This window comes from Leopardus geoffroyi, chromosome D4 (genome assembly GCF_018350155.1).
Source record: "Leopardus geoffroyi isolate Oge1 chromosome D4, O.geoffroyi_Oge1_pat1.0, whole genome shotgun sequence".
NCBI lineage: Eukaryota > Metazoa > Chordata > Mammalia > Carnivora > Felidae > Leopardus > Leopardus geoffroyi.
This window is the reverse complement of record NC_059342.1, coordinates 19,905,734-19,928,527: the sequence shown is the minus strand read 5'-3', so window position 1 is coordinate 19,928,527 and position 22,794 is coordinate 19,905,734. Positions and strand designations below refer to the sequence as shown.

Sequence of the window (22,794 nt, the reverse complement as noted above, 5' to 3'; positions counted from 1 at the left end):
CCCACATATTCTGCCTTTAAAATCCCAACCCAGGGGCGCCTGGGTGGCTCGGTCGGTTAAGCGTCCGACTTCAGCTCAGGTCATGATCTCACGGTACGTGGGTTCGAGCCCCGCGTCGGGCTCTGTGCTGACAGCTCAGAGCCTGGAGCCTGTTTCAGATTCTGTGTCTCCCTCTCTCTGTGACCCCGTTCATGCTCTGTCTCTGTCTCAAAAATAAATAAACGTTAAAAAAAAAAATTTTTTTTAAATCCCAACCCAGATGGTGGAGGGGCGGCTGTACTTTCTGACAGTCCCACTCTGCTCTTCCAGTGCTTGCTGGCTTTTCTCTCCATGGCCTCCTCAAGCCCTTCCTCTCTTAACAAGGTAACAGGACAACAAAGAGATTAAGAGCACAGGTTCTGGTTCAAATCCCAGCTCAACCACTTACTTAAAGCTCTGTAATTTTGGGCAACTCACCTTATCCGACTCCTCACCCATAAAATGGTGCCCTACTTTCTATTTATATGGTTGCTATAATCTGTAAATACGGCTAAGAACCTTGGTCAATATTTGCCATTTTGGTTATTATGATTTAGGACACACCACTGACTTCTGGCCAAGGGATTGCTAGTATTTCCACATTTGACCAAATGTTAAAACTATCCCACTTATTACCTCATCCCTTTCTAGTGCTTTGCCCTGCTTCATTTATTTTTTCCTCCCTCCACAGAATATTAGTTCCATGAAGGTACAGGTTTTGTTTTGTTCACTGCTGAAAGCAACAGCACCCAGGATGGTATAGCACATGTTAGGCCCTCAGGACATACCTGGTGAATGAATGGTGTAGAATGTCAAAAACATACACCAAAAGTTTCATTACAATAAAAAGACTAGATGAATCTTTCTCTAATGGCTTCCAGTAGTGTATTTTAAGACACCATATGCCACAATGAAAATATAAGAAATTTATTAAAATTTGGACGCAAAACATAATTTCAAAAGATTTAGAACTATGTCAGGTGTGATACAGTATGGATGCTTTCTTGAATTTCAAAATCAGATCCAAGAGTATCACTTTCAGAGTGTTCTAACAGATGGAGTTTACTTTTAGCTCTCTTCGATGAAAGAGTCACGATTTTACTTTCTTTCTTGACAGAAATGGGGTTTTTCAAAGACTCACTTTTAATTGGTTCGTTAACCAAAGAACCATTCTGCCCAATTCTGTGACTTTTCTGATTTACAGGTGAGTCAGAGCAGGAATGCAGGTCGTTTCTGGACTGTTTTTTAGCAGAGTGTTTTTTGGTATATTCACCTGTTTTGGTCAATTTCTCTGAAGAAGATCTGCTATTTCTAGATAATTCGTCGTCTTTTCTTTGGCTTCCAGTGCCAGATATCACATCTGCTGACGGAGAACATGTTCTAGCAATGAATTCTTTGAAAGACTCCTGCCACTGCTCACTGACTGGGGCTCCCAGGTTGTCTCTCGAAGTTTCTAAGGGCTCCTGCGTGGAGACAGGGACATGGAAGGAGTCGAGAGGCAAAGGAATTCTGGCATCACTTGTAATTTTCTGAAACTGGAGGGAAAACAAAAGAAGACAAAACAAAAATTCAGTGATGAAAAAGCCAACCATTAAAAAGTAGAGTCCATGACGTTAATGTTACTCTGTGATCTTATTATTAAGACAGTCAATTGATTAATTAGAAGATTTTAGATCCGTTTTTTTTCTAATTGTATCTTGCCAGGTGATTCCTAACTTAACTTAGCTATATCCAAGGCAACATCTACTACATTTTCAGACTTTGTGGTTTGGGGTAATTATTACCCACTTCCCTTTCCCTCATTAAAAATAATAAAGCCACAGGGGAGCCTGGGTGGCTCAGCTGGTTAAGTGTCCGACTTCAGCTCAGGTCATGATCTCATGGTTCGTGGGTTCAAGCCTGGCGTCGGGCTCTGTGCTGACAGCTGAGCCTGGAGTCTGCTTCTGATTCTGTATCTCCCTCTCTCTCTCTGCTCCTCCCCGGCTTGTACTGTCTGTCTGTCTGTCTGTCTCTGTCTCAAAAATAAACAAACATTAAAAAAAATAATAAAGCCTTACTCCCTAAGAAAATTAATTTCTTCTCTATCCTCCAGGAACATGTAAGCAGTATCCAATCTGTGATAAGACTATGTTCTCAAGTTATCAGGTCCCAAGACTGTCTGAGGTTGGCCGATATGGGAGATAAAGGGAAGGGAAGGCCAGAGGGAAAGCAGATGGGTTCCCCTCTCTCATTCCCATAACTGGGAGGTTAACTCTAATACCTAGTCTATTAGTTATGTCTGGATTACTTATTTAAGAAAATTATTTGTATCAGTACTTGTACCTTCATTAGAGTTCCTTCATTGTAAGCTGACTGCATACAAATAGAAACCTAGATGAAATATGAATAGAATAGACATTTACACAATTTAAAATTTGGAATATTTTCTCTAATGTTTCATTTCTTTCTTCACTGAGAATAGTTTGCTTTACATCATAAATTTTCAAAAGGCCTCCCAATTTTCTCATTTACAACTATATGACAATATGAAATGGGCACAAACTTACTAATTTCAGATTGGGAAAGGACCCCAAAGAGGCTCCCAGGCATGTGAATTATTAGAGACAGATCGTCATCATTTTCTCTCTGACTCTGTAATTCCCTTTTGCTCATCACTCTTAGGATCATTAAATTCTGTTCTGTCCACTCACTTGGATGTTCTGCATCTGTCCTATGGAGTTCTGCTTTGATTCTGGTTTTTCATCTTCAAGTGCCTTCTTTTCTTCTCTAGGCAGGGTACTAATAGTAGAATTCATCTGGGGACGACCCAGCAAATGAAAATCTGACTGATCTATACCAGCCATTGTGGCAAGCTGACCAAGCCTGGACAAAAGGAGGAAAGGAGAAAAAAGCAAAGATTGTTATAATTGTGTATGAGCCGCTTAGATTTCCCCATACCTAGAACCATGAAATACTTCTTAAAAATTTTTTTTCAGGGTGCCTCGGTGGCTCAGTCAGTAGAGCATCCAACTTCAGCTGAGGTCATGGTCTCGCAGTTTGTGACTTCGAGCCCCATGTCAAGGTCTGTGCTGACAGCTCAGAGCCCGGAGCCTGCTTTGGATTCTGTGTCTTCCACTCTCTCTCTGCCCCTCTCCTGCTCATGCTGTGTATCTCTCTCCTTCAATTTATTTTTGAAAGAGACAGAGGTGCAAGCTGGGGAGGAGCAGCGAGAGAGAAGAGAGGCAGAGGAACTGAAGCAGGCTCTGATGGGAAGCTCAAACTCATGAACTGTGAGATCATGACCTGAGCCAAAGGCGGATGCTTAACCAACTGAGCCACCCAGGCGCCCCACTCATGAAATACTTCTAAAATCTTAAAAGCCAATATCCTACTCCAGATACAAGCCCCTATTCTCTCCCAAATTCTCAGCCCTTCCAGACTCATGCTCTGGGACCACAATAGATCATGCAATCCTTGAAGCACTCCTTCTTCCCCCAACGTCTGGCCCACCACCTGATTTACTGCTCCACTGCAACGCTTCAGCTTCTAGCATGCACCTAGTGCATCGCCCCTCACCTCTCCCCCACTTCTTTACTACCTCTCCTCCAAACACGTGTTTTTTCCTTCCTTCCCGACACCAACCCCTTCACCTACAAAACATCACTCCATCAATTTCAATCTCCAATTCTCTCTTTCAACAACTTCTGTTAGCAAAATCGTTCCTGGTTGAAAACGACTGATCTATATCTGCCCTGCGGATTAATGATAATTATTATATGTAGGACAAAAATTGCTTTAATTCAAACGTATTTTACAAGGAAAATGAATAACATGGAGGGAAATTCCAATGCATTCTGGAATATTTTCAAGTAAAATTACCTTCAATTTAGTCTTTACCCAAGACTATACTTACAAATTATTTATAGGTTACTCCTTCATACTGGGCTTTCTCCTCTACTGAAGCAAGTTTACTATTTTGCATTTCTTTTAACATGTAATTCCTCATTAAAACAACAACAACAACAACAACAACCCTCTATATTATAGTTACACCCTAAGTAAAACTATAGAAGCAATGAAAATGGCTCATGTTCTTCAGCAAACCACTGTTACAGCTGCAAAGAGAATGATGCGAAAGAAATGAACTAACCCAGCATCTTTAAGGAGATCCAAGAAAGCATGGAACTTCTGAAAAGAATTCTCAATGCTGCCCAAAACACCTTCGTCATCCAGGATCATGTTTGTCAATGACTGTGCATGAAGGGCTTCAGACAAAGAGCAATTTATATTTCTTAACTGAGCATTTTCATGTTCCAGCTATAAAAGAAGAATGAAAATGCCTGACGTGATTTTCTCTCACTGTCATCAAAAGAAAAGAGTTAAACATTTCAAACATAATTAATTTGTAATTAACCTAACTTTCCACCAGTAAAGACAGAGACTACATCAGATAATAAAGTCCAGAGACATCCAACAAAGTTTCCTATATAACACTTAGATGGTATATAAATAAACCAAAGTTCTGTTTTATTAATGATCTTCGAAAAGATCACTTTTCTAACTGGTTATATTCATAACAGACCCTCATTTTACATTAGAAAATTAGTTGCTTAACGGTTCTCTTTAAATTAGAAAGTGAAATATAGTCTGACTTGAGCAAAGCATATTCCAACTTTGCTGGACGTTAAGGATTAACTTTACTGGGAAAGATATTAAATGCCTGGGTTTAAAAGTCCTAAATCATACCCAACTTATTAACTGTACGATGACCAATATTCTCCTTGGCTTCTTGACGATGTTTCTTCCTTTGGACATCCCTGCTCCCTCAATATCTATTCATCTAAAACCATGTATGAGCCTAACTCTAGTATTTCTCAGAAAGGCCCTTTTGTTCATGATTCACCTTTTACCTTAACAGGTGCTCAACATTTACTGAATGAGTAAATGTCTTTCAATCCAACGTATGCACTTGCAAAAATTCCTCCCTAAACTCACCTTATGATAATAAAATATATTTACATACAACTTTTTAGCTTATGCCCTGCTTCCATGAACATTAGGCTAATGTAATTCTCAGAATATATATTTTTATCTTTCATTGCATTCTTAGCAGTTTTCCAATATGTTATACTTATTTAAATTATTCACTTTTCTAATTCACTGATAGTAAAGTCTCATCATGTCTTCTATGTTACTGTAAATACAGTATATGCATAAGTGCTTTAATTGAAGCATCAGGAGCAGAAAATAAGCTAAGGTCACACAAAAGTACACACACACCAAAAAAAGAAAAAAGAAAAACAAACAAACCCTAAGATTTTTCCATTTTAAAAACATGTTTTCTGGAATAGAGATCATATAACCACTAAATATAATACAAAGATTCATACGGTACAACAGTTTGCAACATATTACAGTTTTAAAGTTTAAAAACTGCATGTGCATGGCTTAAAATCAAATCAAAATAAAACAAAAACACTCTCAAAAGTATGAGAAAACACTTGTTTACCTCACTGACTCGTTTATCGGCCTTCAGTCTTATTACTCTTTCCTCCTTTAACTGCTTTAGGCACCCCTCCAGTTTTTCCTAGTGAGAAGAAATAGAGTAAATATTATAAACGATTCAGAGTATGAGATCCAAAAGCCTTTCCAGTTATAGGTCTCAACAAGGATTTAGGCGCAGAGCCAGAAGTGAACTCAAGACGTTAGGATTATAGTCTATTACTTATGATATCATCCCATGCTAGTGAAATTAATTACCAAAATATATCAAATTAGCTATTAAAAATTTACTTGAGGGGCACCTGGGTGGCTCAGTCGGTTAAGTGTCCAACTCTTGATTTCGGCTCAGGTCATGATCTCACGGTTCATGAGATGGAGCCCCGTGCTGGGCTGGGCTGTGCTGACAGTGTGGCGCCTGCTCGGGATTCTCTCTCCCTCTCTCTCTCTGCCTCTACTCGACTCACTCTCTCTCTCAAAATAATAATCATTAAAAAAGACTCTACTTGAGTCCCACGCTTTCCAAATAAATTTGTGGCAGTTCACCATAAAAGGCATATGTGTATACTATAGTAAGTCATATATAAAAAGCTAAGGTGAAGAAAGGAAAATTCTACTTTTATTTATGGGTTCCTTTATAAGAGAAAACCTCAGTAACATGGTTAACCCACCTGAATTATGTAATGGCAGATTCAAATGCATTTTTTAAAAAGTAAACACTTTGGGGACACCTGGGTGGCTCAGTTAAGCGTCTGACTTCAGCACAGGTCATGATCTCACGGTTTGTGAGTTCGAGCCCCACGTTGGGCTCTCTGCTGACAGCATGGAGCCTGAAGCCTGCTTCAGATTCCTGTCTCCCTCTCACTCTGCTCCTCCCCCACTCGTCCTCTGTCTCTCTCTCAAAAATAAACAAACATTTAAAAAATTAAAAAAAAAAGTAAACACTTCAAAAACACCGAGACAGGGGCGCCTGGGTGGCGCAGTCGGTTAAGCGTCCGACTTCAGCCAGGTCACGATCTCGCGGTCCGGGAGTTCGAGCCCCGCGTCAGGCTCTGGGCTGATGGCTCAGAGCCTGGAGCCTGTTTCCGATTCTGTGTCTCCCTCTCTCTCTGCCCCTACCCCGTTCATGCTCTGTCTCTCTCTGTCCCAAAAATAAATAAACATTGAAAAAAAAAAAAAAAAAAAAAAAACACCGAGACAGAGACAAGTAGCGTAGGACACCTCAGATCACGTCACTAATTATGCTATAGAGCCACGTTATGAATTGAGGAGGCTGGGTGCCATGCCTGTTCAGAGGTGGTGATCTTCCCATTCGCTAGTGTCAATAAGATAGAATGCACTTGGTAAACTCCCTTTTGGTTTCCAGGAACAAAACAGTCAGGTCCTTGCGTTGAGGGACACTACTTGTGGTTGGCAGAATTCTATGCCCCTCAGCTTCCTATCTGCTGAACTACACAATCCTCCCAGTTAGTCAATCAAATGCTAACCTAGGTGCTGCAGCAAAGTGATTTTGCAAATGGAATTAAGGTTCCTCAAATCAGTTGATCTTTAATTGATATTAAGAGATTACTTTTGGTGGATGTGACCTAATCAGGTGGCTAATTAAAAGTGACTGGGGGGGCGCCTGGGTGGCGCAGTCGGTTAAGCATCCGACTTCAGCCAGGTCACGATCTCGCGGTCCGTGAGTTCGAGCCCCGCGTCAGGCTCTGGGCTGATGGCTCGGAGCCTGGAGCCTGTTTCCGATTCTGTGTCTCCCTCTCTCTCTGCCCCTCCCCCATTCATGCTCTGTCTCTCTCTGTCCCAAAAATAAAAAAAATAAACGTTGAAAAAAAAAAATTAAAAAAAAAAAAGTGACTGGGGTCTATCTGATGTATGACTGACATCTTGATTTCAGCTTTATTTATTTATTTATTTATTTATTTATTTATTTTAAATGTTTATTTATTTTTGGGGGGAGAGGGGCAGAGAGTGAGGGAGACAGAGGATCTGAAGTGGGCTCTGTGCTAACAGCAGATAGCCCAATGCGGGGCTTCAACCGACAGACCGTGAGATCATGACCTGAGCCAAAATCAAGAGTTGGATGCTCAACCGACTGAGCCACCCAGGCACCCCTATTTTTGATACCTTTTTAAGACAAAAGGGTAGATTAGATGGGTGTACTTGCAGAGATGGCTTTTATTTTCTTCAATAAATTTTTCATCATTTAAAAAATTTTGCTCAATGAACATACATTTTTATATTCAGAACATAGGTTTAAAAAATAAAAAATAGCTGAACTTCAAATTCTTTAATAGGGATGAAGCAAAAACACTGCAGAATTCCTCCACTTACTTATATAATGGTTTTAATATTTAAAACTTATTTCACAGAAATTCTAAACAAATAAGCAAACAAGAAACTAGCGCCACAGTTAGAGAAAGTAGACTGAAATACTCCCTTCTCAGCTAGCTCTAAATATAGAGTATATCATGTAATTACATGAAATAGTTTCTCCCCCTAGTGGAGGGAATTAGGACATAATGTTAAATTTTCATGAAAAAGTGTACCTTCCTCTTACAAAGGAATTCATGCTCCTTAAAAAAAATATGGAACCAAAAAATTAGAAAGTAAAATTGCTTGACATTCTGTTACTTAAATAAGACTAATAATCAGGTTTTGGAGAAATTTTCCTTCATCTGCTCTCCTTCCCCTTCTATTCATTGGCTCGTCTGATTTTTTCTGGAACAAAGCTCCCATCATACTGTATTAATAATTTTATGTTCAACTTTTTTTTTCCATTTAACATTGAATCAATCATTTTTATATAATCAGGGGATTCATAACCTTGATTTTTTTTAATGCTCTACAAAATATTCCACTGAGCAGGTTTCTCGGTTCATGTAATCATTCCTTTACATTTAAATTCTTTCCAACTTTTCAATATTATAAAACAAAATACCTATTTTTAGGCATGAAGCCTTTCCCTCACATGTAAGAATAATTTTCTTGCAATAAATCAGTAAGAATGAGTTTGAGATCAAAGCAAATGAACATTTTTAACGTTCTGCTATACTGATTTCCAAACTGCTTTCCAAAAGACTCCTAACATTTTAGACTGCTTTCAGCAATGTGTCACCTGGTATACTAACTTCTACTGTAACTGGTGGCTTGCTTCTTCACTTTAAAGTGCAAGAAATTTAGGGGCAGGGGTGTTTTATCCCAGCACATGTGTCTAGCACAAAGCACACAATAAGTAATTGCTGAATAAGGAAAACCCGTGCCACTCCAAGATACATGTGTGCGAAAGGCAGAAGGTTTTTCTCTAATTGGATAGGTGAAAACTTGCCATCTCCCTCAGTATGTACTGCTTTGCTTATAATTAGTAATCAAATTTCTCTTTTAGATTACTAGGTGGCTCAGCTGGTTAGGTGTCTGACTCTCGATTTTGGCTCAGGTCATGATCACACGGTCATGAGATTGAGCCCCAAATTGGGCTTCAATCTGGCATGGAGCCTGCTTGGGATTCTCTTTCTCTCTCTCTGTTCCTCCCCTGCTTGAGTCCACATGTGCTCTCTCTAAAAACAAAAACAAAAAACAACAACAACAAACGAACAAACAAAAAAAACCAAAACCATTCAGAATCTCTGTGGCTAAAACCTGACCCACCCCTTGGCTATATAACCTTTGACAAGCTAGTAACTCTAAGTCTCAATTTCCTTATCTATAAAATGAAGACAGGTTCATTGTAATATGTGATATCATACTAAAAAGTGCAAAGAATAAAACTGTCAGTGTCACAAATAAAGAGAACACTTACTTACATAACTAGCACTCAAGCCTGTATATACAGCTTGTCAGCATCTCAAAAATCCCCATATCCTTTTGCCGTAACAAGCTCCTTCCCTCCTCCCAGAGTTAAAGACCACCCGCATCCCTTACATGCACGCATCACTAAAAATACGCTCTGGTTGTGCCACCTCCTGAATTCACAATATATACAGTCCTCCAGTCAACACTGTTTTTAAAAATGCATCCACACTGTTGCCAGGGGCTGTGGCTCGTTAAATTTTATTGCTTTATGAATACACATAATTTATTTTTTTTAATGTTTATTTATTTATTTATTTTGAGAGAGCGTGAACTGGTGTGTGAGCACGCAAATACAGGAGGGGCTGAGACAGAGGGAGAGAGAGAATCCCAAGCAGGCTCCGCACTGCCAGCACAGAGCCTGCTGTGGGGCTCAGTTTCCTGAACTGTGGGATCACGACCTGAGTCGAAATCAATAGTTGGACAATTAACCGACCGAGCCACCCAGGCGCCCCACACATAATTTAACTTCTAACTCTTAAGGGAGAAGAAGGCTCCCTGGAAGCTCGTGATGGACTGGCTTCTCTTAGGTGTGAAGAGGCAAAACTACATACTAGGAGCCCCAGTTCTCCCAGTTCTTTTTAAAGTAAAATTGTCTCATTTTAGGAGAATGAAGGTGGGATCGAGAGTTCACTCTCCCAATTATGAACTTTCCACATGCTCTCGTTTCAGTCACATTTCTAACTAACGTCACCCTCTCTCCCACATGCACACCTGGGGCTTGGAGCTATCTCTGCCTGGGGGACAGGTTCCCCCTCAGCTGCAGCACATCTCTGTGCATATTCCAGGTTGTGGTTTTCCTCTAGTTTCTGGCTTCACACTCTTCTACTTGTCTTCTGTCTTTGCAAAAAATGTTGAAATCTCTTAATTGTTGCGGCTACGGTCTTAAAAATTTTAATACCATCATTTTTTCTAACTTTTTAGTGTTTATTTATTTTTGAGACAGAGAGAGAACATGAACGGGGCAGGGTCAGAGAGAGAGGGAGACACGGAATCCGAAGCAGGCTCCAGGCTCTGAGCTGTCAGCACACAGCCCGATGCGGGGCTCGAACCCACAAGCTGTGAGATTATGACCTGAGCCGAAATCGGATGCTTAAGGGACTGAGCCACCCAGGTGCCCCCCATCATTTTTGTGTCTTGTCAAAATGGAGAAGAGCCAAAAGGATCCTCAACACATCTTGAATCAGCTGTTCCCTAGTTACAGTTCCTAACTCTCTTGGTCTTCCCCAATGCCTAGAGTCCCTTTTGCAAGTACAATCTCCCTAGTCTCTCCATGCAGGAAAGGAACCCGTATCTAAAATGACCATGAATGCAAATTAGATAGTCCAGGGTCTTGTTGCCACTCTGCAACTTAGTAACAAAGTACTTAATCGCTACAAATTGCTCATTTATAAGATGAAAGGGGTAATTGTTTTAAGTTTACTTAGAGAGAGAATGTGTGCACGCATGTACGAGTGTGCAAGTGAGTGGAGCAGAGATGGGGAGGGAGAATCTCAAGCAGGCTCTGCCCTGTCAGCACAGATCCTGATGGGGAACCTGATCTCACAAACCACAAGATCATGACCTGAGCCAAAATCAAGACCTGAGCCAAAATCAAGAGTTGGACGGACGCTTAACCAACTGAGCCACCCAGGCACCCGGAAGTGGATAATTCTACATCAACTACACATTCCTCCCACTCTAACACTTCATCATTTTCCAAGAACTTATCTTAATTTCTCTCCATTATTGTCATTAATTTTAATTAAGAAAATAAAAATCTGGCTTTCTTTTTTAAAAAAAAATCAAATAGTAATTTCCACAGTCCTACAATAATGAGATAACTAGTTTTAAATCTGTCAAGTTTGACAGTAAAAGAAAACCATACTAAATCATTTTTAAAAGTTAAATGTGGACTTTATAGCACAAAAAAAGACAAGGTCCCTCCCAAACGGTGTTTCCCTTATTTACTACAAATGTCAGCTCTGCATTAAAATTGAAATAAAATAACTATGGTATTTTGAGGAGCTAATTTGCTATAAAAATCAATTTTTCTTTTCTGTCCAAACAGAAATATCAAATGACGTTAGAGGTCAGGTTTATTAGGCAATACAATATAGCTTCTTGAGTTTTTTAATTTGGGAAGGGGGACTGTCAACATCCAAATCGTTTTTTCAACTTTTTTTTTGTTAAAATGAGGTCATATTTTCCTCTTAGAAAAAGAAGAGTTCAGCGAGGACCTCCAATTTCCTGATCTGTAAAATAAGAATACCAAATCAGCTGACTACACTCATTCAGAAGTCTGTTTCCTTGAGTTTATCTGACGATCATTAAGGTTCTCTCTACATCTAATAGTCTACGGTTCTAAGGAAAGGAAAATATATATTACTGATGACATGTTTTGATTTTCATTTCTTAGAATTCAAACGTCTACCTTTCGCCCCGGTCTAAGCTAAGGAACCACTGAGGGGAAGACAGAATCCATGTGTGAGCTTAGCCAGTGCTGTAATCAGGCTTCCGCCAGATAACCACTACAGTTTAAAAAATAATCTGTGTATCTCTAAAGTGATAACATTGTACCTGTAATGCTTCTTGCTTTAAACTGGTTTTCTCAGGCTCTTCTTGAACACTTTCAGAAGAATCTTCGACCTCTTCAATTTCTGAGGAAGAAGGACTCTCTACTGTCACAGTCACAGGAAAATTCGATTGCTTAGAGAAAGGAGACAGGGTTGTAGAAGAGATAACAAAAGCCAGAGAGTGATATTACAGAACATTTAACAGAAGTGATCTGAGGTGTCATTATTTATAAATGTCTTCCACTGCTCCTTAGTCAAAAACAAGCAATGACAAAATAACAGTAACTTATTTTTGCTGTTACTGTACAGAATTCTGTTGTTAAGATTAATATTTGAAATCACCCATATTATTTTATTTTATTATTTTTTTTTTTTTTTTTAATTTTTTTTTTTTCAACGTTTATTTATTTTTGGGACAGAGAGAGACAGAGCATGAACGGGGGAGGGGCAGAGAGAGAGGGAGACACAGAATCGGAAGCAAGCTCCAGGCTCTGAGCCATCAGCCCAGAGCCCGACGCGGGGCTCGAACTCACGGACCGTGAGATCGTGACCTGGCTGAAGTCGGACGCTTAACCGACTGCGCCACCCAGGCGCCCCACCCATATTATTTTATAAAATTTCTCTCACATAAGCCAAGTGAGGAGCCAGGGTAAACATTTTTCTCAGATCAACTTTATACTGCAGACAAGAAATTTATTTTCCACCATTAGGCACAAAAGTCTAAAACAAAATGTAGTTTTGGAGGAAAATCCATCAGTAGGGGGACAGATAAAGAATTAGAAGAATAATTTGAAAGTCAACATATCTAGTGAATGCTAAACACGAAAATTTTAAAAAATAAATCACTTACACATACACAACTAAAACTGACCCATCAAAAACTTCATTTTATCATCCTTAAGCCACCTCAAGCCAAAACCAGGGTAAAAGGAATGTAGTTCTCCTGTAAAATTTCACTGCCACTGGAATGCAGTTGAATATGATGTTTCCAAACATTAGAAAAATGACCTGGTCACACCCCATAAAAAGTCTACAAATTAAAAAGAGGCACACTGGGATTCCGTAACTGCACAGAAGACACAACACTAGGGTCCCATTACGACCACAGGTAGCAAACCCCACAGGGCAGGAAAATCCCAACAGTAGGAAGAGGTGTGTGCCCCTTCTTCTGGGCATGCGGGGTGCAGGGCTCACACCCAGGGCGCTCTTCTCTCAGTCACAACAGTGTTACCTTATTCAGAGCAACGACGCAGTCTCCCAGGACAAGGGGAAGGAGAACCTGACACTCTGAGAGGATCGGCTGGTTTTAAGACCAGGAGACAGTAGGATAGGGGATGTGTGTGGTGTGGGTGGGAGAGGGAGAAGTGCTCTGAGAGAGTGGAAGCTTTGGGACTGGCCTCTTTATTTTGCCTTCAGGATCTGGAACTTCTACATACAGCCCCCCAACAACATTTCTTGAAAACAGAAGGACATTCCTGAAAATGATAACTCCACATGTGGGGTCAGGAATGTCAAATTTGTTTCACTGAGTAACAGGTGACTCGTGAACTGGAGAATGGCTTCTCTGTTTACAGATGAAACCACAAGGGCCCCAGCATGTGCCACGTCCACACAACTACACAGTGTCACTGGAAGAGCGCCCTGACAAGTTTCAAATGGATTTATTTCAAGGGGGGAGATGTTCCCTGTAAGGTTCTGTTCAGTTTATTTTTTCATTTTTTGAGAGAGAGAGAGAGAGAGACAGACAGACAGACAGGGGAGAGAGCCCGAGGGAGGGAGGGAGGGAGGAGGAGGGAGAGGGAGGGAGGGAGGGAGAGAGAGAGAGAGAGAGAGAGAGAGACAGAATCTCAAGTAGGCTCCACGCTCAGCTTGGATCCCACGACCCCTGGGATCGTGACCTGACCCGAAATCAAGAGTTGGACGCTCAACCGACTGAGTCACCCAGGCGTTCCTGTTTAGTTTGAAAAGCAAAGAGAACGTCCTCCCACCTTTCCCACTTCAACCTTCTACGTACTGTAAATATGAGAACTACATACCTGCAAATGATTATACACGTCACGAGTTTTGATTAACGGAAAACCCCTGAAGAGATACCAACAAGTTCAGTTATACTTTGATGTGAATACATCACCAGTTAACCTCAGTTAACAAAACTTGTATTATGTACAATAATACTTAAGAATACATACGAATTGTGTATAAACATGAGTAAGTTCAAAATAAGGACCTGGGAGGCTCCGCTATGGAGAAAATTGAACAGAATTTAGCAGACTGCCTTGTGGTAACTCTCTGAACCGCTGAGAGGTGTCTCCGCTTCCTATGTTCAGGATGGTTGAGATTTCCAATCTAACTTCTTTAACTGATAATCATTCTCCAGTTGACAACTCCTTGTGATCAGAATGGACTCGAGATGACTAAGTATCATGAGAAGAAGATATGAAACCACAAAGCTATAAAACTAAAGTGCAAGACTGGGGACTCAGAACTATAGTTTACACAACAATAATTCACATCACCATTTGTGAAAAGGTACAGCAGTCACTTGCCCAGCGGAGATTATATTCATCAACTTAACATGAGCTACTGCACGGTTAATTTACACAGCACCTACTTCAAGCCTTATTGAAAATCAACTCTTCGTTTTCTTAAGCAACTGCTCATCCTCAATTTCTTGACTACTACCAGGTTAAGTTATTCCAAAATAATCTATAGCAAGGCCTATAGATTTACTATTTACTCTATTTACTCAGCAAGCCTAAAATTATAGTTTAATCGTGTAAAGAGACTTTATAAAAAAAATTTTTTTTAATGTTTATTTATTTTTGACAGAGAGAGAGACAGAGCATGAGCGGGGGAGGGGCAGAGAGAGGGAGACACAGAATCTGAAACAGGCTCCGAGCTGTCAGCACAGAGCCTGACGTGGGGCTCGAACTCACAGACCGCGAGATCATGACTTGAGCCGAAGTCGGACACTCAACTGACTGAGCCACCCAGGTGCCCCCGTGTAAAGAGACTTTTATACTTCTAGGACAAAAGATTATTCTGCACAGTTATCCCCAGGTAAGTAATCAGCTAAAACTAGTTATATCTAGTTTGTTTTGTTAAATCTGATTCACTGAAGTGAGTTAAGCCGGTTGACCGAGTTAGATTAAGTCTAATTCATACTCCCCATCCATTCTGCACTAAACTATTCTCCATGCCTAAAATGTCTTTTTTCCCTATTCCTATAAATCCAAGCTCCTACTCTTGCACTGTAGGGACTGGCTCAGTCACAACTGCCTTTAATGAAACCTTTATCATCTGCCCAAGTGAAGATAATTTTATCTCCTCTGGATTCCCACAGGGTTACCTTTGTTGTGACACTTAAGAAATAACTTGAAACTCCCAATTATAATTTTTTTGTTTTTGTTTTTCTTCCTTAAAGGACTCATTAGGCAGAAGTGTGAGTTATCGTTCTTCCTCTACAGAAACCACCAGAGACCTCCCACGTAATAGAAGCTCCAAAATGAAGAATGGTGAATGACTACAGACAGGGACTAAAGATGCCCTACCTGCTCCTTTTTGCACGTTCTGCTGTGCGCCACGGCAGGAAACCAGACACACCAGGAGGCAGAGGTTCAGGAGCATAATTGTCTTTACCAAGGGAGTGTTTTCTTCCATTACTTACAGGTTTCTTTGTACCCAATCCTATGTTTGCAAAGGCATTAAAAGAAAAAATCAAGATGCACTAAAGGGCAACAGAGCAATCATCACATGTTCACACTTTTAAAAGAATAAAACAGGCAACTGACAATGATGCAAAAGCCATTAAGAACAAGATTTTGTAAAAACACTGGTAACGTTTAAAAATACAAGTCCTCTCCAGTAACAAGTTACCATTTTAACTAAAATATAAGTATGTGAAATGTACAAAACATGCAAAAGTAAATAAAAAATATATCCCAAAGAATGAAACATGCATGATACATTTCTTGTATCATGCAGAAACATTCAGTTTGCTGAATCTCAGAATAGCTTTGGTATATCTGAGTCTCCAAGGTAGAGAAACACTGATAGATCCGTGACTCCTGCCAAACGGGATCTGAATTAGAACAAAATTTCAATTTAAGATTGATTTTTCTATGTGAAAATGATAAAAGTAACAGGACTGAAAGCTTGTGAGTCAGTGGCAGATGAGTCAATGTTACCCTCTTTAAGTCTGCTGACCCTCATTACTCATTTATTTTCATATAGAAAACAAAAGAAATAAACCACTGGATAGAAGAGCAAGATATGGAGACTTAGCCTATATTTCAATACTGAAGAGTCAAGTGTCCTTATGAAATATCTGGTAACAAAACTAGACGTACATGCTAATATACTTTATTTAGAATAAGCCATATATTAAAATTGACCTACATTTAAAGATTTATTTTTTTCTATGTTACTGAAAACAAGTAATATAGGTTGGTTCTATTCGTTCTTCAAGTCTGTTTCACTATACTACTTTAGCAGCATCAGGAAAGTATGTGAAATAAAGTGTAAGGGGTAATACAGAGCAAATATTTCATAGAGTATAGCTTACTGGTAATCACCACATGACCCCTGTATGTTTTCTCTGGATACATTTACGTGCCTCTTAAAATACACAGAAGCTCCATTCACCATGTTCTATGTTTTGGTGTCTAACTTAATTACTCTCAAGCAAATAGTGTTCATTATGTATATGGTTTATACAACTTTCCCCTTACTTTCAGAAACTAATGCAAATGTCATTTTTAAGTAAAACCAAAAGAATTTACGCTTATCTTGTTAGGAGATTAAAAAAATCCCATAAAAGTTCCTATCTTCTTTCTGCACACACAATTACAATATGAATATGACACAACTCACACAATTATTTAACCCCTATACTCACCTGGATCTAACTATATAGCCAGACGCTGATTTGGCTTACCTCTATGTCTCCATATAACTGAGGCAAATACAGAAAAAAGCCCAAGAAATAAAATTACTCTTAAAACAGCTCAGTGAGCTTGTAAATTTCAGTCACATTTCCACTTTGTTTAATCATGCTAAGAAAAAATTTTTAAATTTTTGTTCTCATTCCACAAAGTCCTGTTATATACCTCCAGGTACTAAAATTACAGGAATCTAAATATAACATATAGATATATTTCTTTTTCCTATAGATAGCTCTACTTCTAATATTATATCAAAATACCAACTTAGACGCTTTTTTCTTTTGAGAGAGAGAGAGAGAGAGAGAGAGAGAGAGAGTGAGAGACAGCGTGCACCAGCAGAGAAGGGGCAGATGGAGAGAGAGAAAAAGAATCTTAAGCAGGCTCCATGCTCAGCAGAGTGAGACGCAGGGCTGGATCCCACAACCATGAGATCATGACCTGAGCCAAAACCAAGAGTCGGACACTTAACCAAGTGAGCCACCCAGGCATCCCCCAACTTAGACACTTTTATAAATGTTTTACACACGACGTAAACTTTTAATAATAATACATAGTGTGATATCACAAATCTCAACTTTTTTTGTATATATTAACTACCAAAATATCAGTATTTTAAAATAAAAATTGGTAGATAACTGTAAGCTTTCTTTTGATTTAATAAACACTCTTAACTCCTATTTAATATTTTGTTGATCAAACAAGTTGATTAATGGAGAATCAAAAACATGTATCTTTTAGTGGTAAAAAAAGCAGTTATACTTATGAAAATGTTTACAATATTTTTCACTAATTTATTTATTTTTTAAGTAGGTTCCATACCCAATGTGAAGCTTGAATTCATGACCCTGATCAAGAGTCATATGCTCTACTGACTGAGCCAGCTATGCACCCCAAATTTTTCAGTAATTAAAAAAATGGACAAATCAACTCAGTGAAACCTTGTGAATACATTAAAAAGTATAACTATGAGTATAACTATGAACCATACAGAATTTAAATTTAGTTTAAAATGAAGTGAAAGGGGGTGCATAGGTGGCTCAGTGGATTACGTGTTTGACTTCGGCTCAGGTCATGGTCTCAGGGTTCATGAATTTGAGCCCAGTGGCTCTGTGCTGACAGTGCAGAACCTACTTCAGATCCTCTGTCCCCCTCTCTCTGCCCTTGCCCAGATCACATGCGTGTGCGCTCTCTCAAAAATAAATAAACACTTAAAATAAAATTAAAATGAAGTGAAAATAGAAAAGTGGCAAATTATACTTAAGCCACATGGAATTATGTTAATAGACAACAGAAGGAGAAAATGAAAATCTTAACAAAGAAATATATTCAAAATAATGAATTTTCTATGAAACATAAAGTTGCTTAACTAAAAAAATGGAAATATTAGTATCTCTTTTTAAAAATTATTTCTACATTCTATAAATTCGCATAATCTGTATAGAACATTTACAGTCTTTCTAATCTGCACATCGTCAATATTGGTTGTTACCACTGATGTCGTATAATGAGAAGAGATTTCAGTTTTAGCACCCTGGAACACATAAGGGGTGTAAGCTCTAGTAGGTGCTAAAAAGCCAGGCTAGAAAGAGTTACCGATTCTAATAGTAGCTTTCCCTTTTCGACCACTTCCCAGAACTATAGTTCTCTTTTTCTGTCTAGCAGTTTTGAATGGTTCCTTCACTGATGGAGAAGTGATCCACTGGTACTGGAAGAGAAATAATACATACACATTTCAGTTACAGGTAATTTATGAGGTTTGATCTCAACTGGAAATTCAGATATTTTAAGTTAATAAAAGGTTTGCTATCTGCATTTCTGAGACCGTATATTAAAGAATCACACAATTTTTTCAAAAAAAGAAGGCCATTTGATTTGACTTATTTGGTTTAAGATGGCAGAAAAATGCCTTGATAGTTTTATTAGGGAAAAAAAAAGAAAAACATGCAATTAATGAAAAATTCTTCCTAAAGAACTACGTGTACCTCTGACTTGGCACTCCTTCCATTCTGGAGAACTTTTTTAATAACTGCTTTCATCACAGAATGATCTAAAGTGAAATAAAATTGAAATTATAGTAACTGCTTCCCAATGAGTGGTTATGCCCATTTAAAAACAAAAGCCAACTAATTACTGCTCTTCACATAAAATTAAGTATAAGACCCACATTATGCAGTTACTTACCTATTTCCCCCTTTGAGTATTCTAATTTCTTCCTCAAAAACCTAAGATGAAAGTATGCCTCCTCCCATATGGTCCCCGATGACTTCTATTTTGGCAGCAGCCGAGATAAAATCTAGACACTTTGTGTCTAAAGTGGCTTTGATAGCTTTGGCTATAAAGCAAAGAGTCTGGGGGCACTGTCCAGATGCTTAGATACCTAACAGGTGCCTAATCCATCAAACCAAAGTCCTGAGTCTCTCAAAGCTGCCCCTCTCCTCAGCCCCCCTTTTCTCAGTGAGTGGTACCAACCAGTTGCACACATAATCATCTAGGACTTGCTTATTACTATCTCTTTCATACCTCATATCTGATCTATCCACAAGTCTTATTAGCTACACCCTCAAAACACAACTTGAATTCAACCGCTCACCAGCTCCAACCTTCCACCCTAAGCTAAGCCAGAAACAGCCCTGATTTGGACTCCTGACTGGAGTGACAGTCTCCTGACTGGTCTCCCCATTTCCCTTCTTTATCCCCCACGCCCATTCCCAAGTCTATTCTCTACACCAGGGTCATCTTACTGAAACGCTATTCAGATCAAGCCTTTCCCACCTCAAAACCCTCTGCTCACACAGAGTAATTCATGTCCTTACTGTGGCTTTCCAAGGCCTTACAAGATCATGCCCTTGGCCACCAACATGACCTCACTGCATACCATGCTCTCCTTCACTCAGTGTTCTGGCTATGGCGGCCTCTGCACTTTTCCTTAATACTTTACCCACCCTGCCACCTATGTACCTGCACACATAGCCTCCTGGTTCTGGAACGTGCTTTCTCCAGGTCTCCCATGGCTTACCACTTTTCACTTGGGTGTCCCCTCAAATGTCATTTCTCCAGTGAAGCTGTCCCCTGACAAATCTAATACAGCCCTACTGCCCCATTCAATGTCTTCACCTTAAGGTGTTTTTGTACTTCCTGCTATCTAAAAGTACACTACTTATCTGTTTACTCATTTCTACCTGAACCCTTCCACTGGAAGGAGGACAAGACTTTTGAATATCCGATTCACTGCCACATTCCTAGTGCCTAAAACCTGTGTCTGGAACACAGAAAGGATTCAAAAATTACTCGGTAACTTAGAAATGAATGAAATGCTCTTTCCAAGAATGCAAAGGTTCCACAAGGAGGAAATAGCTCTCTTGGTGGAAGCAGGTTCATTATCTAGATTCAAGTCTATACAGAGTGGCGGCCAAGAGCAATTTACAAGTATCAATTCACTTTAATTAGTAAATTATCTGCTAAAAACACAAGGAAAGTACAAGATTCAAAAAAGTATAAGATTAGGAAAATAAACACATTATATTTTAAAAACTGTCAATACATGAACAAATTCTTTGTTTTGCCATTCGTTAATCGATTAAAGAAGATGCGACATACCAACAAGCGGATTTTTTCTTATATCCAGAATGACCAGAGTTCTATTGGTTTCCAGGGCCTTTAGTAAAGCCTTTGCTCCTTCATTGGTGAGGCCACATTGCTGCAGGTCAAGTGCTTTTGATGAAAGACAAAAGGTCACTTGCCAACTCTACACAGATTTAACACACAGTCAACTAACTGTCATGTATTCCTGCGTGTAAGATTTTGGTACAAGCCTAATCATGGCAGGGTTTTAATCTTGGACGTGGAAAAAAGAAAAACAGAAAAGTATACACACACATAATACAAAATCCGATAAAAAATTCTTGGATGTGCCTCAATTATCCTGCCCATAGTACCAACATATCACCCAACATACTTTACGATTACATAGCTGAAGAATGACTGGATACAGTCTATGAGTGAAAAACATCACAAAGGAATCCCAGTTCATAATCAGCAAGAATGCTGGTGGCAGTGGGGACCTCATATACAAAAACTCGGTGGAGCTCAGAAACTGCACTGCATTCTTTTGATATGATCTTGAGCTCCAAATCACTCTTGAAATGAGTTGAAAGAAAAAAGCCAAATAGAAGATTTGTAATAAGTGTTAGTTTTAGAACAAAAAAGATAAAGAAAGATGTCTCAAGAGGATGTAAACAATAACAAATCCAAACAATGTGTGAATAGGGAACATATGCTAAGAACTTATCAACAAAGAATGATAGTCAAGAACACCCTCTTTAAAAGGTCAAAGAACAGAACAAGTGATCAGAAACACTAGTAGTTCATTTAAACCAAAGGGATCATCACAAAAGCACAGGCATACAAAACATTACATAGGAGGAAACTATCATATGAGCCCTTTTCTAAAAGTGTCGTGTAAACCATTACATTAAAGTAACTGGAGGCTTTTAAAACCCCAGGGTACAAAGAAGTGAGCCAGATATATGGAAATGATATGAAGCAACCCTTACAAACTCTTACTATAGAATGGACAGAGGATACAATTAATCAACTAGCTAAATTACTAACAATAGTTAATTGTCACTACTATATACACTGAATACAAATTAAAACAATATGATTGTTCTACCAGATTAGGTCAAGACTATATAAACAAAACCTTTAGGATGTGCATGCCCTTTTGACCCAACAACTCCCTAAGAATTTAACCAATAATAGATGTAGGCAAGGGTATGTATCAGAGTACTGTTTTTACGTGAAAAACTGCAAAGAGCTCCTATATCTAGCAAGAATGAATAAGCTGAGTGTACTATGGCATATTCATACAATAGAAGTCTGAACAGTCACTAAAAATGATGTGGTAGATAGAAATTTAGTGACTCATTAAGTAGCTCATACTATATGAAATGAGAAAAGTTATAAAATCTGGAGTAACCCTACTTGCATAAAAGAGGGAGGGCTACTAACTTTTGTTTGTCTTATAGTTTTTAAAAGTGACACAAGCCAGTGCTTGTGAGGGTAGAGGCCTCACGGACACTGTTCAGGTGGATTATAAATCGGCACAGAATTTCTGAATGGTGATTTGGCAACATGCAATAAATGTCTTAAAAATGTCATCTTATGAGGTCATTCCACGTTTAGTAACTTAATCTACATAAGTAATACCAGTGGATGCAGAGATGTATGAACAAAGTTTTCACCACACATTGTTTCCTACAGGGAAAAGCACAACTGTCTACATCTATTTGCAAAGAATGATTACACTATTGCATGTCAATATAAATGGAGTACCACAGGATACATCATTAATTACAAGAGCATGAATTAGTAAGTGTGCTATGAGTCCACTTTTTTAGTCTCTGAAGTATACGAGGATATTTGTAGAAAAATAAAACACTGAAAGTATACCAAAAACGAACAGTGATTGCGTCTAGGTATTAAGATTATGGGTAATTGTGTTTTCTTGTTACTCTGTATTTTCTGTGAAGAATAAATATATGTAATTCTCAGGAAAGCTGTAAAGCACAGTAAAAGGTATTGGAAAAATAAGGCTTTGAAAAAATCCTGTGACAATATCATGCCAAAAGCTAAGCATATTTAGCATTTAAAAATTCACTATTTTCCATTTTAGAATTTACCTCTAAGCCATAAATCATCACTGAGAGATTCTGCAAAAGCACCTGCGCCAAGGTCACCAATGAGCGTGTTGCAATTCAAAGTGATACGCCTCAAACCAGCCATACAGTCCAGGTCAGGTCTCCTATAACGAAGACTCTCAGCCCAGGTTTCTTCGTGCCTTCTCATGGTCTGATACTTCAAAGATTTAAGAGGATGAAATGAAGACGTTTGAATAAGGAAACAGGGGAGGCCTACTGAAGATGGCTTAGCATGTCACGGTCAACCCAAGAGAT

The 22,794-nt window shown here is 39.0% G+C and overlaps 1 protein-coding gene across 4 annotated transcripts in view; it reads right to left on the bottom strand.

The window, feature by feature from the left end:
- Positions 1-929: 929 nt before the first annotated feature.
- CEP78 (centrosomal protein 78) overlaps positions 930-22,794 on the bottom strand; it is a 28,899-nt gene continuing 7,034 nt past the window's right edge. Inside the window, exons 5-17 of one of the 4 annotated variants that reach the window (XM_045469054.1) lie at positions 22,522-22,696; positions 20,438-20,551; positions 18,823-18,887; positions 18,434-18,545; positions 16,834-16,851; positions 15,449-15,584; positions 13,934-13,979; positions 11,902-12,030; positions 5,507-5,584; positions 4,148-4,314; positions 2,709-2,880; positions 2,341-2,388; positions 930-1,553 (exon numbers count right to left, since the gene is read on the bottom strand). In XM_045469054.1, coding sequence (XP_045325010.1) covers positions 990-1,553; positions 2,341-2,388; positions 2,709-2,880; positions 4,148-4,314; positions 5,507-5,584; positions 11,902-12,030; positions 13,934-13,979; positions 15,449-15,584; positions 16,834-16,851; positions 18,434-18,545; positions 18,823-18,887; positions 20,438-20,551; positions 22,522-22,696 — 1,824 coding nt within the window. In that variant the 3' untranslated portion in view covers positions 930-989. The remainder of the gene's footprint in view (positions 1,554-2,340; positions 2,389-2,708; positions 2,881-4,147; positions 4,315-5,506; positions 5,585-11,901; positions 12,031-13,933; positions 13,980-15,448; positions 15,585-16,833; positions 16,852-18,433; positions 18,546-18,822; positions 18,888-20,437; positions 20,552-22,521; positions 22,697-22,794) is intronic. The other 3 variants (XM_045469055.1, XM_045469056.1, XM_045469057.1) reach the window with 3 other exon arrangements.